We start from the raw sequence: 17743 nt of genomic DNA on the forward strand, positions 1-17743 counted from the left end.
CTTGTGAGTAGAAAATTATATTGTATTATGTGTTAAAGTGTTAATTGTCTCAATGTAAACATTTAAAAGAGCATAATGTTTCTAAGTCTGTTTTGCATATCTTTGTTTCTTTTAATGAGTGGGAGTAACTTAGGCCTCTCAAATTCCAAGCAGTTTTGGGTCTGGACATTATGTCTTTCAAGATGGACTTTGAGGCGCTTGGGTGGCTCAGTGGTTGAGACCCTGCCTCCAGTTCAGGGCGTGATCCTGGGGTCCTGGGAACGAGTCCCTCAGCAGGCTCCCTGCAGGGAGCCTGCTTCTCCCTCTGCCTATGTCTCTGCCTCTCTCTGTGGGTCTCTCATGAATAAATAAATAAAATCTTTAAAAAAATAAAGATGGACTTTGTAGATCTCTACACTGTTCAGCTATATGTTAACTAATTAGCAAATGAGAGAAATTAAACAATTATTACCTGAGTGCGTACTCTTTGTGAGACGGTGGGCCAAAATGTAAAAGTAAAGGACATAGTTAGTTCCTGTCCTCAAAAAGTTTACATTCCAGAAAGAGAGATAGACACTAATCATGGAATCACATAATAATGTAAAATTACATTCATGGTAAGTTATCATAGGGGAATTTGATCTTTGGTGGGAATCAGAAAATTATTCATAAAGCAAAGGACAGATACCTGAGAGGAGAATAGAAATAAAGTAGGAAGCCCTTCCTCACTGCCCTCCAAATCCCGCTGCACCCATTGCCGCAACCACGATGCCCAAACGAAAGAAGCAGAATCAGCAGCAGCCGCCACCACCGCAACAGACTGGAGACGAGGAGGATGGGAGTCCCATCGGACCACCCAGCCTCTGGGCCCTCCCCCCATGGCCAATGGAAAGCCTGGTGATCCCAAGTCAGCCCCAAACTGGAATCCAGCCACATGTCCACCATCGGTAGAATGGGATAAACAAGTTGTTGTGTGTGCATGCAACGGGATACTACACTGCAATGAAAATGAACGAACTCCTGCTACAGGCAACCTGGATGAATCTCACAAACACGGTGTTGAGCCAAAGGAGCCAGACAGAAAAGAATGCAGACTCTCTTCACAGAGGTCCTCCAGGATCAAGGGGACCAATGATTCCACCACTGCTGAGCCTCCCACCTCCTCCCAGGGGCAGAGGCCCAATCCGGGGAGGCCTGGGCCCCAGGTGCGGCCCATATGGTCGTGGCTGGTGGGGGGCCAATACTGAACCTCCTTTTCCTGGACCAGGCCATGGGGGTCCTTCCAGAGGAGGCTTTCACAAAGAGCAGAGAAATCCCCGAAGGCTCAAAAGTTGGTCCCTTATCAAAAATACCTGCCCGCCCAACGATGGCCCCCAAGTTATGGAAGACAAACCCAACCGCCCCGTCTGCCGACACTTTGCCAAAAAGGGCCGCTGTTGATATGAGGACCTCTGTGCCTTCTACCACCCAGGGGTCAATGGACCTCCTCTGTGAGACTGTGCCTTCCCATCCAGGCTGGAAGGAGCCCTCTGACCTAGGGGCCATACATTTCCCTGTGGCCCTGTGACGGCTACTGTGAGGCTGTTCCACCCACCCCCATCTCTCACCTCCCCCATTTGGGGTCCAGAGTTTTGTTTCATCACTGGTGCCCAGCGTGTGGGCTTTCTTCCGATTCAGCCTCCAGAGACTCGCCTTCAGGACCCCACCTTTGCTCTCTTCAACTGCCTCCTGGATCCTCTTCCCCTTCGCCGATTGACTGCTGAACAGGAAAGCTCTTTGGTGCTGTTTCTTGTGCATCTATGTGTCCACCCAGCCCTCGGCACTGCCCTCGATTCCTAAGAGCCCTGGAGCAGTTTCCTGCCATTCCCTTCTTCTAGCTGCTTGTTTTAAGTCCTTTTTATGTGACAAACCCTACCCCCAAAGTTGCCAGTTGCTCTGTGAAACTCACCAGGTTGACCTGGGGTCAAGTACGGATGACTGGTGCAGAGTTATTCCCTGCAAGGCCACTCTCCCTGCTTTTGGATTTTGTAGATCCTGCGTCAGTAGCATGATACCCACCACTCATCTGTGATCACTGTGCTTTGTGAAATTGTGCATCCCCTCGTACGTAGCCTTTCTCAGTGTCCGTGGCATCATTGTGACTTCCCAACACTAGAGTAAGTTTTTCTGCCAAAATGAGTGAGGCTCTTGATGCCCTCTAGATTTTCCACACCTCCCAACATGGGAGAATTGTGAAACTTTCTGCAAGACTGCCTCCCTGGTCTCCCCATTCTCCTGGTGTCGGTTTTTTGGGGTTTGACACAAGCCCATGAGATGTCCTCTAAAGCCTCTTATGGGCTATCCTATCTCCTCTCCAGCCCACTTTAGTTAGAGTACGTCATTGTGAGGCCACCAGCCCTTTCGTCTGAATTCTGTGAATCTCCACCTGGCCTACCCTTGGGTGGAACCTGGACGGAACTGTTGCCCTCGTCTAACCTTCTTCCCTACATCCCTGGCACTGGTTGTTTTCTGTGAAAACGGCAGTGAACAGGTTCGGTTTTGCACTGGCCCTGAGGAAATGGGTCAGGAGTTGTGTGGGCAAGAGGGAAGGATGAGAGCCGTTGGAGAACTAAGAATGAATTTTTTTTCTTTTTAACATTTTTTATATTAGTAATAAATGCAGTGGAAACAGAAAGAAAGAAAGAAAGAAAGAAAGAAAGAAAGAAAGAAAGAAAGAAAGAAAGAAAGAAAGAAAGAAAAAGAGATGAAAGAGAAGGAAGGAAAGAAAGAAAGAAAGAGAAAGAAAGAAAGAAAGAAAGAAAGAAAGAAAGAAAGAAAGAAAGAAAGAAAGAAAGAAAGAAAGAAAGAAAGAAAGAAAAGTGGCAAGGAAGAGGAAGAGCATCCAGGGAAGGGAAGAACATGTTCAAAGGCCCTGGGGTAAGAGTGAGCAGGACAGATTTGAGACGTTGAAAGGTGATCTGAGCCACTGGAACAGAGAGCCAAAGAGAATAGAGTCTAGATGAGGCTCTTTGAGGGATATTACTTTGAATATCCAGGTTTTTAATAGGGATGAGTCATCTCACTGTTGTCCATACATACTGCCTTCAAAGCCTTACCCAGAAAACCACTGCTCCAAATCCTAATCATCTTTCGGAGCTCAACTTGAGCCTGAGCTTTCCAGAATAAATCAAACTAATCACTTGAAAGTCCTGAAGCAGGACTTTATCCCTGCGTTTCCGGTTTTGAACATCAGTAAAACTGAGAGGTAATGTAATTGGGGAAAGTATTGTCCAAAGGAAGAGAATTCAAACAATATTAAATAGGTTTACAAAAGCAGGAAATACACCCACACAGGAAATTTTTTAAAAGTTTTTCCAGTTAAGGGGACTTTTCATTCATTCAGAGCAACTGGTTTGAGTCAAGAGGGGAGTTTTCACGTATAAATATTGCAATTCATGCCAAGGGATATGGTATAAAGATGGATCATAAAAAAGCTAAAGTAGAGGATCAACAAAGCCAAAATTTGTCTCTTCAAGAAGACGTTTTAAAAATAGACAAAACTATGGAAAATTGGTAAAGAAAGAAAGCATAAATTGGCAATATTAGGAATAAGAAGGGAACATTACCATAAATATAAGGATTTTTTTTAACATTTTTATTTATTTAGAGAGAGACTGAGTGAGAGAGAGAGAGAATGAGCATGAAAAGGGGAGGAGCAGAGGGAGAGGGAGAGGGAGAGGCAGACTCCCCAGTGAGCAGGGAGCCTGATGTGGGGCTTGATCCCAGGACTCTGGGATCATGACCTAAGCCCAAGGCAGACACTCACCCAGCTGAGTCATCCAGGCACCCCTAAATATAAGGATTTTTAAAGATAACAGTAAGAACATCTTTCTGGCAATAAACCTGAAAACAGATTAAGTGGATAACTGACTAGGAAAAAATATAATTCTTCAAAATTAATTCGATAAAAAATTAAGTTAGGTAGAGAATATATAACTGGAATTGAGCAGAGAAAGTAGACTTGACCTCAAATAATACAGTGCCAGTGTAGCACAAATGACAGAAAAGGCATTCAAGAATTCCTTTAAGTAGGAACATGGATCTTCTCCCCCATGCCTATCCGTAGTGTATAGAGAGAAGACTTAGTAACTAGGATTATCAATGACTGAGGCAGACTTTTTTCTCACATTAATATCTTGTTGGCTTGCAAATTTCCAGAAATTTCCACTAATAACATTACCTTTGAGGTCCTCTATTTTAAGCGGGAGTGTGCATTGTCAGTGGCCTAAAGCATTTCGGTGGCATTCTGAAACTTTTTGGTCTGCAGGACATTTCTGAATACCAGTGGCACACTTGAAAAAAGAGTCTCAGACAATACCAGACAAATTGGTAATAACTACAATACAGTTGTATTGTACTACTACTACTCTAGCGTAACAACGTCATGTGACCATCAAAGCAGCCACAGTTTTAAATGTCACCCTTCAGCCCTGTGTTACTATTTGAACAAACCCTTTTACTGCCTAACCAGGCTCTGTTACATATTTTTAAGGCAATGACCTTATGTCACACATCCAAGCAACAGAAGAGCTTTCTCTGGCACTCACTTGTGTTTTTCTTTACACCTGTCTCACCCATGGCAAGCTCTATGCCATTATACGTTGTGTCACACAACCCCCTCAGTCCCCTCCAGTTGACAGATGTCAATGTCAATATATATAAATATATGTATACTGAATCCCAGGAAGAATTACCAGCACACATTAGTCAAAGTGTGACAATGCCATCCACCCCTTTTAGGACAATACCTTACACCTTATACAGTAGTTGAGAACTGCCAGGAGCTACTGGCAAGCCAACCTGCAACAGATTTTTGTTTCCCAAAGCATGGCATACACCTTATTGGGGGTCAATGAGATGCCTGTAGACAGAATTTTCCCCATTTTAGTAGTTATAAATTTACCTTTAAAATGTATTAGGAAGAAATGTAACCAGCACCTCACATTTGGATTTTCAGAGATATTAACTCAATAGAAACAGCATAGCAGAAAATGGAAACAGCAGTAGAATGTGAATTTGTTATTAAAGATGCAAACTCTTAGGAGGAATGACGACAGTTACATATTTTTAGCAAAGCAGTAAACCAAGCACAGCCTTTCCAGAACCCAGTAAAGAAAGATCCATACAAGCAGATGACTTTGTGTTACATTTTGCAGAAGGACTGCCCATCACGGCACCCAAAAGCAGGGGAAATTGCCAAATCCTCCTGAATAGTTGAAAGAAACTTCAAAGGAAAGAGATACTGGTGGGACCGACCCCTGATGGCGCAGCACTATCACCTGTCACGGGTCTTTCCTTCTTCCTGGTCCCTAAAGCAATGGTGAGCCTCATGATGTCTAAGATTTAATAAAATTCTCCCAAATTCCAAATGCCACAGGCACACGTGGCCGTGCCGGGAGCTGCCAGTGTGGAGCAGCCTGGGAGGAGGTGATGCCACCAGGAAAGAGAGGCGGTTCGGAAAGGCCTGGCCCCATGCCACTGGCCCTGGTGACAGCAGAGAGCCGACACTGGAGCTGGCTTAAGACTGATGTGGAAGGAGACCTCCAGGCATAACCTAGAGTAGCTGGAGATGGAAGACAACAGCGGGGCCGGGGCGGCTAAGGTTGTGAACCAATAAATAAATCTTTAAAAAAAAGAAAGAAAGAAAGAAAAGAAATAGAATAAAGCTGTAAATCCCAGACCGAGCAGCCCTGCAGCGGCCCTATGCACGCTCACAGGTGTTTCTTGTCCTCAGGGATGATAAGCAGAGGGTTGATAATCCTCACACTGCCCAAAAGAAGGCCCTGGAAGAAGGGCTGCTGGGGTGCCCTGCTAGGCCAGGTATGGCCCCTCTCACACCCCTTGCTCAAGGCAGGGTCCTGGGCCCCAGAGAATAGCACCGGGGAGAAAGGGAGAGACTAAGGGCAACAATATTTACCAATTAGTGTGGAAATATTTTAACATTTAGAAAATCACTGTGGCCACACTGTGTTCACTAATCGAATACACCCCTGCTAAGACCCCTTCTTCCACGTTCTCTCCTTCCCTGTACACCGCAGAGAGACTGCTCCACAGCGTGGAAAGAGCGAGCCAGGCCGTGGGCTCTGCGGGGGCCCGAACCCCTGCTGGATGAGCTTGAGCAAACCATTAACTTCTCGTTTATGTAATGGAGAAAGCACTTGATTCCATGGGGTTCTGAGAGTTAAATAAGATAAGGTGGATATAATGCTTAAGCATGGTGCCCAACACATGGAAAGTTCTCCACAACCTGAAGCTACTGGCATAGTTATCTGTTCCTCATGCTCCAGGAACCAGGCACCTTGCCCGGGCGTTGGTGGGGGACTCACCTTCGCGGGGCCTCATTGAAGACGTGGGCTTTCGGGCTGGACTGCTGATAGCCATTAAACACAATCACGATGAGAACATCTGGTTTCCATTGAAATTCTAGTCCCCGTGTCCTGTGAATCAGTTTAGGGTTTCTTTATTCCCCCTCCAAAACAATCGAAAGCTTTGTACTAAATTTACCATTTCTAAGTGGGCTAAAATATGTTCTTTATTTAAAAACAAATAGGCCCCAGGACAGTATGGGAGAGAGCTATCACGTTGGCAAGCTGCCTTCCCATTAAGTGCATATTACGCAGTCAACTCACCATGCTAAAGCAGTTGAGACGTTTCTCACTGACCTTTCTGGCCCCAATTATCTAATGCTCAGCAGAGCTTTTATGGAAAATATCATCACAATTTATAGCTAATGGGTGAGCTGGGCACTGTCTGTGTCTCTAAAATATCCCTACTCATCCTATATTAATGCTCAGTACTATTTTTTACTATTACACATGCTATGACAGTGAGCATGCTTAAGGTTATGTCTTTGTGCCTTAGTCTAATTATTTCCTTAGACATTCTTAGAAATAGGACGCCTAGGATGAATGGTATACAGATTTTTTTAATTGAGCATATACTGCCTTCCACAAAGTTTTTACCAATCTACACTTTTAGCAATAATATAGGAGAGAATCTTTCCTCGTGCTTTCATCAACATTTAAATCTTGGGGTACCCGTGTGGCTCAGTCAGGTAAGCATCTGCCTTTGGCTCAGGTCATGATCCCAGGGTCCTGGGACCCAGCCTCACATCGGGCTTTCTGCTCAGTGGGAGCCTGCTTCTCCCTCTCCCTCTGCCTTCTGCTTCACCTGGTTGTGATCTCTCTCTCTGTCAAATAAGTTTTTAAAATCTTAAAAAAAACAACAACAAAAACTTAAATCTTTACCAAGCTGGTAGGTGAAAATATCACCTTACTGCTTCAATTTGTATTTCTTCAGTTACTCTCATTAGTTAAGCATCTTTGTGCCTGCTTATTAACCACATGGATTACCTACTCTGAGTCCTTTGCTTATTTTTCAATAGACACTGACATTTTTATTGTTATAAACATTTTTTAAAAGATTCTATTTATTCATGAGAGACATGGAGGGAGAGAGGCAGAGACACAGGCAGAGGGAGAAGCAGGCTCCATGCAGGGAGCCCGACGTGGGACTCGATTCCGGGTCTCCAGGATCACGTCCCGGGCCGAAGGCAGACGCTCAACCTCTGAGCTACCGGGGCATCCCATTCTAAACATGTAAAAATATAAATATAATAAATATAGATAAATATTATTTATATAGATTTAAAAAATGAAGAACTCATATAATCATATAGAGAATTTTAAGGTTTCAGCTATTATAATCTTGCTTGATAGAAATTAGAGTCATTCTTACATTTTAATTTCAAATATTTTGTTTATAGCAAAGAATATATATTTATTGTTTATATATATATAAATATGTGTGTGTGTGTGTGTAAATGCAAGGTAATTTTGTACTGGTCAACAGACCTTGCTGATATTTCTCTCCTTATAATTGATGAGAAGATAAAATTAGTGACTATTATTCCATGGCATGAGATCCTTTTTTTTCTTTTTTCAGGTGAAAAATACATCTTTTTCTTTTTTTATTGGAGTTCAATTTGCCAACATATAGCATAATACCCAGAATGGCATGAGATCCTTCAGTACTTTTACTGGGGGTACATAGTGGCACTCGTCCACCACCTGCTTTTTATCTTGAGTGAGAATGAGCAGGTAAGGCTAGGAGGAGATATATGACAGGGTACACAATAAATACTCAAATATTCATATCTACATACCACACAGCCTTCTTACATAAAAGAATTTTTAAACATTAAATAAGACCTTGTAAATTAAATATTTTACTGCTGAACTATCATTTGGTTTCCAGGTCTACAAAATAGGAAGAAAGAAGAGAGACCACAAAGGAAGCCAAAGAGAAAACAAGGTATTCTTTCTAGGTCACAAAATGTTATAATTAGAAGGAGTTATAAAAATGAATAAAAGGAGGAGCACCTGGGTGGCTCCGGAGACTCTTGATCTCAGGGTTGTTGAGCCCCATATTGGATATAGAGATTACTTAAAAATAAAAAAAAATAAAATTAATGAGGATACCTCATTCAGAATGGAGTCGAGAGGCTAGAAGGGGGAGCTCTCATACCCCACCACTCATCATTTGCAAATCCAACAGGAAGACAAAGATCTTGCACAGGGATACAACCTTACTCTCCTAGCAGGAAGGACAGATTTTCTCCTCCCCCAGCAACAGCCCAGCCAATGAGAGATTGTGACAACTCAGCCAATCAGAGCCACCATACTCCAACTCCCAGTATATTCCAATAGATTTCTTGTTTACAAGGGCCAGCACCCCACCTCCTCCTTTCCTGTATAAAAGAGTGTTTCCCTGTTTTGCTCTGTAGACTTGCTGTGGTGTTGCTGCAGTTTGCTTGTTTGGGGTTGCAAACCTCTGCTACCCTGAATAAATCCATTTTGCTGGTAAAATAACTGGCAGTTTTATTTTTATTTTTTTAAGATTATTTATTTCAGAGAGAGAGAGAGAGAGAGAGAGAGAGAGCAAGTGAGCAGGGGGAGGGGCAGAGGGCGAGAGAAAATCTTAAAGCAGACTTCCTGCAGAGCATAGAGCCCAATCCCACGACCTTGAGATCATGACATAAACCAAAACCAGAAGTTGGCTGCTTAATCACCTGAGCCACCCAGGCTGGCAGTTTTATTTTTAAGGTGAATGAAGTCTTTGGTATCATTCATACCTTTATTTATTTGTATGGAATCTGGATTATGTTGGCTTCCTCTAAAGGTATCGATTTTTTTCTGGCAAGTGGTTACATTACTGCCGATTCTTCTTGGTCAGGTCAGATTTAAATTTTTTAGGTGGTGTTAGGGTTAGATTGTTTTGGTGTTTTTGTCCTGAATCGACTGTGAGTCTTATTCCTATGCGTGGCATTTCTGGGGTCCTCACTGAATCCCTGAGGTTTTCGAAGTCTCTCCACTCCCTGGCTTAGCTAAAGCTTCAGCATCTCCAGGTCCTGCACTGCCTACGTCCAGTCAGTTCTGCTTTCTCCCCCTTCCCCCCCAGAATCCTCTCTCTCCCTCCACCAGGTGCTGTGGAGCCTGTGGAGCCCGGCCAGGGGGACAGCCCATGCTAGCTGAAGGGTCCTAGGAGGATGCTCCTGCAGACCCCAGGGCCCTCTTCTGTGTCCAGCTCCCTCTTCTTCAGTTTTCTGCTGCACAAAGTGGACACTGATCTCTGCCTTCACAACTCGCCAGCATGCCACTCAGCGAGACAGCTAGGCTGCTCAGGCTGCCTGGGCCACACCGTCCAGAACATGCTCTCAGGCAGAAAGCTGGGGTGACTGGGGACTCAGCTTCTGTGTTTCTCTTAGAGATCACAGTCCTGCACGCTCTGAAGTGTAACCCAATGACCGAAAACAGCTGTTTCATGTATTTTATCCAGTTTTATCAATGTTTTTTTGGGGGGAAATAAACCCATTATCTAACACTTTTATTTTCCTGAAGAGGAAGATGAAACCCAGACAAAAAAGAATCACTCTTTTCTTTTTCTTTTTTAAAAAATAAGATGGTAGGTATTGTTTTATAGTACCTTTTTATTTCCCCACTTATACAACATAAGCTGTTCCCCAGGTCATCATATACTCCTCCGTGGCATCATTTTTAATGGCTATGGTATTTTACTGTAGGAATATGCCACAATTTATTTCACCAATCGTGGGAAAGCATTTTTAACAAACAATAGAAATGTTACCGATTCTAAATAATAAACTATAAATCATGAAAAAATTCTTTTCAAGAAAATGAGTATTTTGTTGCCTTGATATAAAGACTTAAACTAGGTCCAGCAGTGTTTCCTCGCAGAGGCCACAGGAACTTTGCTTTTATAGCAAATGATCAGTATGTAGAAGATGACTATCTGTGCATAGAAGAAAATCATGAATCCCCCCCGCCCCCAGTTTTGTTTTGCCTTCTCTCAGTCCCTCCACAATCTCATTCATTCCTGCAGCTTGGTTTACCCTTAAAAAATTACCCTAAAAGGGGGCACCTGGGTGACTCAGTTAAGCATCTGACTCTTGGTTTCAGCTCAGGTCACGAGATCCAGCCCTGTGTTGGGCTCCATGCTCAGCACAGAGTCTGCCTGAAATTCTCTTGCTCCCCCTCTGCCCCTCCCTTGCTAGCCTCCCTGCTCTCTCTCTAAAATAAATTTTTAAAAATCTTTTAAAAAAAATTACCCGAGAAGTAACAGCGAATACCCATTTGCTAATATTGGTATTACGTAAGTGCTTTCTTCACCTGGCTGGCCCACCTCTCACGCACACCTGTCCCCTCACCTACCCTCCCAAGTCCTGCACTCCAGCTCCTGTGACCTTCCCAACACCCCCACTTATTCTCTAGATCACTTTGTACATGTTGACCACTTTGCAGGCAAGCCTATCCCCCCAAACCTCACAAGCCTGTCTTTCAAAACTCAGTTCACATATTTCTTCACCTGAGGCCTTCTGTGGCATCACACGAACCCCCCACCTGCAGGGGAGCCACCCACACCCAACCCTGTTCTGCACCCTATGCAGCCTGTGCTTTCTCTCACCCACGGAATTATAATGTTTCCTTGTCTTTCTCACCTATTTAATTGTAAATACTTCTGGGTACAGGGGTTCTCAGCATCTTGGGCATGCCTCATGTGGAATAAAGAACTCAGTAAATGTTTAGTGAATGAAATGGAAACTGCTCTTTTAAATTTCTCACATCATTTCATTCTTTAGCTACTTACTGCACTGAGTGCAAACACCCCTACCTGGTTTTCTATGTCAATGGGTCCATCCAATAATCATCTTCCCCTCCACTCCCAGCATGCATCCTCCCTCAACTGGACAGTCTGCTTATCATCCCCGATCCCCACACACCTCATTCCCACCTCAGCTGCTCTCCAGCCTGGTTTGTTCTCATAGCCAACATTCAAGGGCAAACTCAAGATCTTCCTCCTACTTCAGGTTTTCCATGATTCTTTAAAATTTGCTTAAAGATCATACAGACTTTCTTTTTCTGATACAGTCTGGTTTCAATTACTTGGTTAGTAATTTTTGTTTTATGTTCTGATACTTTGTATGTAAACCATGCTTTTGCTGTACTCCCTTAGCCCACCTTTTTACTGAGTTTTCCTGACCATTAGCACATTGTTTTCTAATTTCACTCTACTTTGTAAACATACAAGATACAAATAAACATAACTTCTAGTTCACTTATTGCCTCATGGATTTATCAGCTTTTCCCATATGACCTTTGATTACTCCTGGGAGAATGTGTTTTCCTTCTACATTCTGTTCTTCCAATTTATGATCGTGAAATATCTTTCCATTTATTTGTGTCTTTTTTTATTTATTTTATTAATTTCTTACAGTTTTCAGTGTACAGATATTTCACTTCCTTGGTTAAATTTATTCTTAGGTATTTTATTCTTTTTAATGCATCTACATTCTGTTACTGCTCCATGAAAGTTCGAGAACAGTGCTATACATAATCAATAATAAATTATCTGGATTGGTTCTATGTAGTTAAAACCTAAAATAGTCCCAAAATGTTTTAGAAAGCAGTTTATAAAATGTTATAAAATAATAACATTATAAAATGTTATTAAGGAAAAATTATTCCACTCCACCAGGGTTTAAACAGGATTTAAACTCTAAGTCAATGAAGGCCAAAATAATGGGTTTATATTTTATTTCACAATATCAGAGTCTTATGCCAGGAAGAGAACTCCTTAATCCAACACACCCACTCGATAGTTAGATCCCCTCCTGCAGCTCCATCAGGAAGCTTTGCAGCAAAACATCTAGTGACGGGGAGACCCCACTGTCCCAAGGCAGCTCAGTTAGAAAGGGCTTCCTTACGCTGGTACAAAATCTATTTCCCTGCAACGTCCTCTCACCTGTCCTGGTCCTACTCTTTTGTGACAAGTCTAATTCTTCTGCATGGCAGCACTTCTAGTATTTGGGATCAAGGTGGGCTCCCTCATCCTTCCTCTGCCCCATCTTCTCTAGTCTAAATCTCCAAATTCCTCATATGATGGCACTGTTTCTCTTCTTTTGCCATCTTTGTTGTTTTTTTTCCTGAGTATGATCCAACTTGCCCACATTCCTCAAAGGGTGGACTCACAATATGCATGAATAGGCGTTGCAAATTTAGACACTTCCAGAGGTCAGATCCCAACTAAAGGTAAACAGGTGGCAATGGTGCAGTGTAAAGATGGGAGTAGTAGAAGCTAGACTTAAGCTCTGACTTCAGGCTTTCATTATACAAAATTTTAAACCTATGTGTTGGCCAAATAACATGGAGGCCTGTGAGCCAGTGTTGCTCTTCTGAGCCAGCAGTCATCTAAGATAAAGCTCCTCAAGACGAAAGAGGCCACTGACATTACACTACACTAGCTGTTACGTGTGTGTGCATATAATATGTATGTATATGTTATATACATATCTTATATGTAACAGCTATATATTATAATTAAAATTGGTACACTATGCATTCTATAATTTATACATTATATAAATGTTGAATTGTACCCAAGCCCTGTGATTCTGGAAAACAATGAAGGTCAGGAAACCTCCTTCTTTGTGTTCTGGAGAATAATTTAATACAAAGAACCATTTTTCCCCATAGGATTTTGATAAGACTCATGGATGCTCCCTTGTTTACAAGACCAAACACAGACTCTCAAAATTCCCTTTGCCTCCTAAATGATTAACTAAACTGCTCTTCCCAACCACACTTTGGTTCTCTCCTTCCTCCAGGCCCCTGAACTTCTACCCATCTCCACCTGAGTCAGCATACCACCCCTCCTGAGAATGGACTGGCCTCAGGGGAGAACATTTTCTGCTCCACTTCCCACCATATCACTCTTCTATCTCACTTCCCCCACACCTGGCTCTTTGTTTACTCCTGTGTGTAAAACAAAACTCTTTTCATTGGACTCTGGAAGTGGTTGCCAGTGCCAGTCTTACAGTCAGAGCATTCTCCCTATTGCAGCAATGGTCTCCCTCCCCTTACTGCAATTGTCTCTTTTCCCCTCCTTACAATGATCCTTTCCAATAAAGTGTCCCCTTACTAAGTCTGGATTTGTTTTTTTATTTGACCATGTCATGAAAATATATTAGCTATTAATAATATAGTAGTATTATTATTAGATTAGCCTAAGTCCACTTTCATCTTAGTAATAAACATACTATTGAGTCACAGTGATTGTAATTCTAAATCTTTCCCAATATGTTACCAATCAACCTCAGTTCCCCTCTTGGAGCATGTCTTCTTACCAAATGACTTTTTTTCTCTTTGGTGGGATATCTCATTACTTCAGGCTGGTCAAGGCATTTTAGGATCCTGAGTCTGTAATAGTACTGAGTTAAGTGGTTCCCTATCTACTAAATTGGTCAAAGAGCTTCCTATAGCTTCATTCATGTCATCAATAAAACATGTTTATGAAACGGGGCCAAAAATTGAGTCCTAAGGAATGTTTAGAGACCTTTCTCCTGGTCCCTTTTATTAATAGTTAATGTAGAGTTAAAGTCTATGGGGAAATCTAGCTATCACACATTAAATATGAAAAATCATTGGCACCTCCTTAAGGCAGAGGCACTTCATAAATATTTGTTAAATAAATGGTTTAAGAAAGACCATATTTCAATGAAATATTGTTTGACTTGAGAATTTTTATTGTTTTATTCTTATAAATTAAATAAAGTACCAGTGTACTCAGGTGATAAAAATAAATAAGCAAACAACTGCCCAGCTAGCTCTGATCCACTTACTAGTCTTCTGAATAGTTGATAGGTTGAACCAGTTCTTTAAAACTCCTATTCTGGGATCCCTGGGTGGCGCAGCGGTTTGGCGCCTGCCTTTGGCCCAGGGGTGCGATCCTGGAGACCCGGGATCGAATCCCATATCAGGCTCCCGGTGCATGGAGCCTGCTTCTCCCTCTGCCTGTGTCTCTGCCTCTCTCTCTCTCTGTGACTATCATAAGTAAATAAATAAAAATTAAAAAAAAAAACTCCTATTCCTTCATCCAACAAATATTTATTAATATTTATTGTATAGCTACTGAAGCCAGACACCCAGACAACATTCTAGGCACCAAGGATAAAGAAGTTCCTGGAAAAAAAAAAAAAGAAGTTCCTGCCCTTGCTGAGTTCATATTCTAGCAGGGAACACATAATAAACAAGTCAACCAATAAATATAGAATATAATGTCAGCTTCAAACAAAAGCCTTGTAAAAAAATAATAAAGCAGCTTAGAGAGGACAGAGAATGATACTTTACACAGCCAGCAGAGAGGTAGCAAGAGAGGAACCTAAGGAAAACAAGGAAAGTAGAGTGCCACCTATGCCACCTGGAAAAACTCACTGAGAAGGTGACATGTGAGCAAAGACCTGAATAATGGTAGGAGCAAGACACAAAAATAGCTGAGAACAAAGAATCCCAGGCCAAAAGAAAGGCAAGGGCAAAGGCCTGAGATGAAAACATGGTCGGCTTATTTAAGGGACATAAGAGAGGGTCAGTGTGGCCACAGCAGAGTGAGGAGGGATATAGAAAAATGTAAGAGACAGGCAGGGTCCGGGTCACATAGGGCCCAGAAAGCCATTGAAAGGAGGATGACTAGAAGCCCCCAAGGACGGAGAACATAAGCATGACCTAGTCTCCTTTTTGTTTTGAAGAATCGCTTTAGCCGTTGTATAGAAGCTACACTGATTATACTGAGAGGGACAAGAGAAGACATGATTTTTGTTTTCTTTGTACCTTTCTTATATCTCTTTTACAACTCTGGAAAGGACCCTTTTGGAATTTTTAAATATTTTAAGCATCAATGAAATGGATGGGATTAGCCAAGAGTCCAATCAAAGATGTATGAGCTTTTAGAATAGTTGTGCTTCAAAAGTGATTGTGAAGTTCACCCATCCATGAAATGTGAAATGCTTAGATTGAAAATTACTTCCAGCTGTTCATGAAGATATATCATGTACCAGGAAACTAATGTGGTTCTGACAAGCACATGTCAGAACCCTGGAGGCAAACATCTGGGGTTGGTCTTAACAATGCTTTCTTTTTTTTAAGTAAGGTCTATGCCCAGTGTGGGGTTTGAACTCACATCCCTGAGATCAGGAGTCACGTGCTCTACTGACTGAGTCAGCCAGGGCTCCATTAACAACACTTCTTTTAAGAAAGTAGGTGCCAGCGGCCATTTCAAAGAAAACTGTACAGAAACTATAAGGCTCTCAAGACAGAGGTAAAGAAGCAAGGGGAAATAATGTAAAAATCTCTGTATTTAAATATATAATGCTAACTGTAACAATCACACTTGTAAATGTGTGAAATTGGAACTCCATTGTGTGATACAAAGCAAAGAGAGACTACATCTCTCATGAATAAATAAAGAAAATATTTTTTTTAAAAGAAAGAGTTGGTCTCAGCTGGCCTCCTCTTATCCCCCTTCCTCCTGTCTTCTATTTAGGTATGTTGGTTACTGTTTGATGTAGTGCAACTATAAGGGCAAGGCCTAGAGATTTACCAGATGCTGGCTACTACCTCTAGCTACTAAACCACCATCATCAAACTCCTACTTCAGACTTCTAGATAAGTAAGAAATTGAAACACATGTATTTAAGCTTCTGTAAATGCAGTTTTCTGTTATGTGTGACCAAACAGATTTTTTAAAGATTTTTTTTAAGGTTTTATTTATTTGAGAAAGAGAGAGAGAGAACAAGCACAGAGGAAGAGGGAGAAGCAGACTCCCCATTGAGGAGAGAGCCTGACATAGGCCTTGACCCCAGGACCCTGGAATCATGACCTGAGCTGAAGGCAGATGCTTAACAGACTGAACCACCGAGGTGCCCAGACCAAACAGGTTTTTAATTGAGACACGTGAAATCACCAATATTCTGGGGGAAATAAAACATCCACCCTTATCGCTTAGAATCCAAAATGAATAAAATATATCTGTCCATGTTCACTAATAACTGAAAAATCTCTCGTACTAACTAAATCTCTTCAGAATATCATCAAAGAATATCTGTCCTGGGGGCTCCTGGGTGGCTCAGTCGGTTAAGCATCTGCTTTAGGCTCAGGTCATGATCTTGAGCTCCTGGATAGAGCCCCACATTGGGCTCCCTGCTCAGTGGGGAGTCTGCTTCTCCCTCCCCCTCTGCTTGCCACTCCTCCTGCTTGTGCTCTCTCTCTCTCTCTAATAAATAAATAAAATCTTTAAAAGATTAAAAAAAGAGAGAATATCTATCCTGATCTTCCAGGCTTCTCTTAGATTTGTTCTGGCTTAATTTTTTAAAAATGCCTAGTGGGCTCTCTAAAAATAAATCAGTAAATATTTTTTTAAAAAACCAAAGGGGTGCCTGGGTGGCTCAGTCTGTTGAGCATCTGACTCTTGGTTTTTGGCTCAGACCATGATCTCAAGGACGTAAATTCGAGCCCCAGATCAGGTTCCATGTTCAGCATGAAGTCTGCTTAAGATTCTCTCTCCCTCTCCTTCTGCCCCTCAATTTCCAAATATATAAATAAATCTTCTTTTGACAAGATCCCTAGTGGGAAAGGCAGCTAACTATAGGGGGAGTTTGCTGCCAAGCTGAATAGGTAGTGGGTACTGTGTAAAGAGATGGCCAATCCCAAGAATGGACTTTCATCTGCTCTGACTAGCTTGACAAGTTCAAGTCCTACTCCTTTGACAGCAACTAATCACACACCAGCCCCTCTCTGTGCTTGGGATTCTGAGTCTGATTCTAGATTTATGAAGAAAGAACCTACAAAAACATCCACTTTGATTAGCTCAGAACTACAAGGAAGAGGTGCAGTAGTCTTTTGAATACAAAGCATATGTCACGTATACTCTACTATCACTTGTGCCAAATGAATAAACATTCGAGAAGGATTCTAGTGGACATATTGTTTATTAGCATTTGATTTTTTTACCTGGTTGATATGGAAGGTAGAAAGGTATACCCTGATTCCAAGACTGCCTTTTCCTCTGTTTTCTTTTTTCTCTTTCTTTTCTTTTTTCTTTTCTTCCTTCCTTCCTTCCTTCCTTCCTTCCTTCCTTCCTTCCTTCCTTCCTTCCTTCCTTCCTTCCTTCTTTTTTTTGGTGGCATCTGTAAAGCATTTCACTTTCTAATTGTGGATCACACAGTGTGTTTCATGGCTCATGTTACTGTCTTTCAACTTCCAGTCCCTCTTCCCACCCCCACTCTTAAATGAGAAATGAAATAAAATGAAAAAGGAGGCCAGTTGGAATTTATTTTCCTCCCCCTGTAGCAGATGTTAAATGCAAACTTTTTAAA

The 17743-nt window shown here is 42.0% G+C and overlaps 1 protein-coding gene across 1 annotated transcript; it reads left to right on the forward strand.

Moving 5' to 3' along the window:
* Positions 1–747: 747 nt before the first annotated feature.
* Positions 748–1419, forward strand: LOC100684762 (proline-rich protein 3-like). Its single transcript, XM_038585097.1, has 2 exons — positions 748–829; positions 1076–1419. Exons 1-2 carry the CDS (start codon positions 748–750, stop codon positions 1417–1419), a joined length of 426 nt encoding a protein of 141 aa, XP_038441025.1.
* Positions 1420–17743: the final 16324 nt, after the last annotated feature.

The sequence above is a fragment of the Canis lupus genome, chromosome 37, assembly GCF_011100685.1.
Source record: "Canis lupus familiaris isolate Mischka breed German Shepherd chromosome 37, alternate assembly UU_Cfam_GSD_1.0, whole genome shotgun sequence".
NCBI classification, from domain to species: Eukaryota; Metazoa; Chordata; class Mammalia; order Carnivora; family Canidae; genus Canis; species Canis lupus.

What these genes read in the sequence shown, in the direction of transcription:
- LOC100684762 (XM_038585097.1), top strand. Translation starts at nt 748, where the DNA reads ATGCCCAAACGAAAGAAGCAGAATCAGCAGCAGCCGCCACCACCGCAA. An exon ending in GGAGGATGGGAGTCCCATCG is followed by an intron (nt 830 to 1,075) that starts GACCACCCAGCC and finishes AGAATGCAGACT; the next exon opens with CTCTTCACAGAGGTCCTCCA.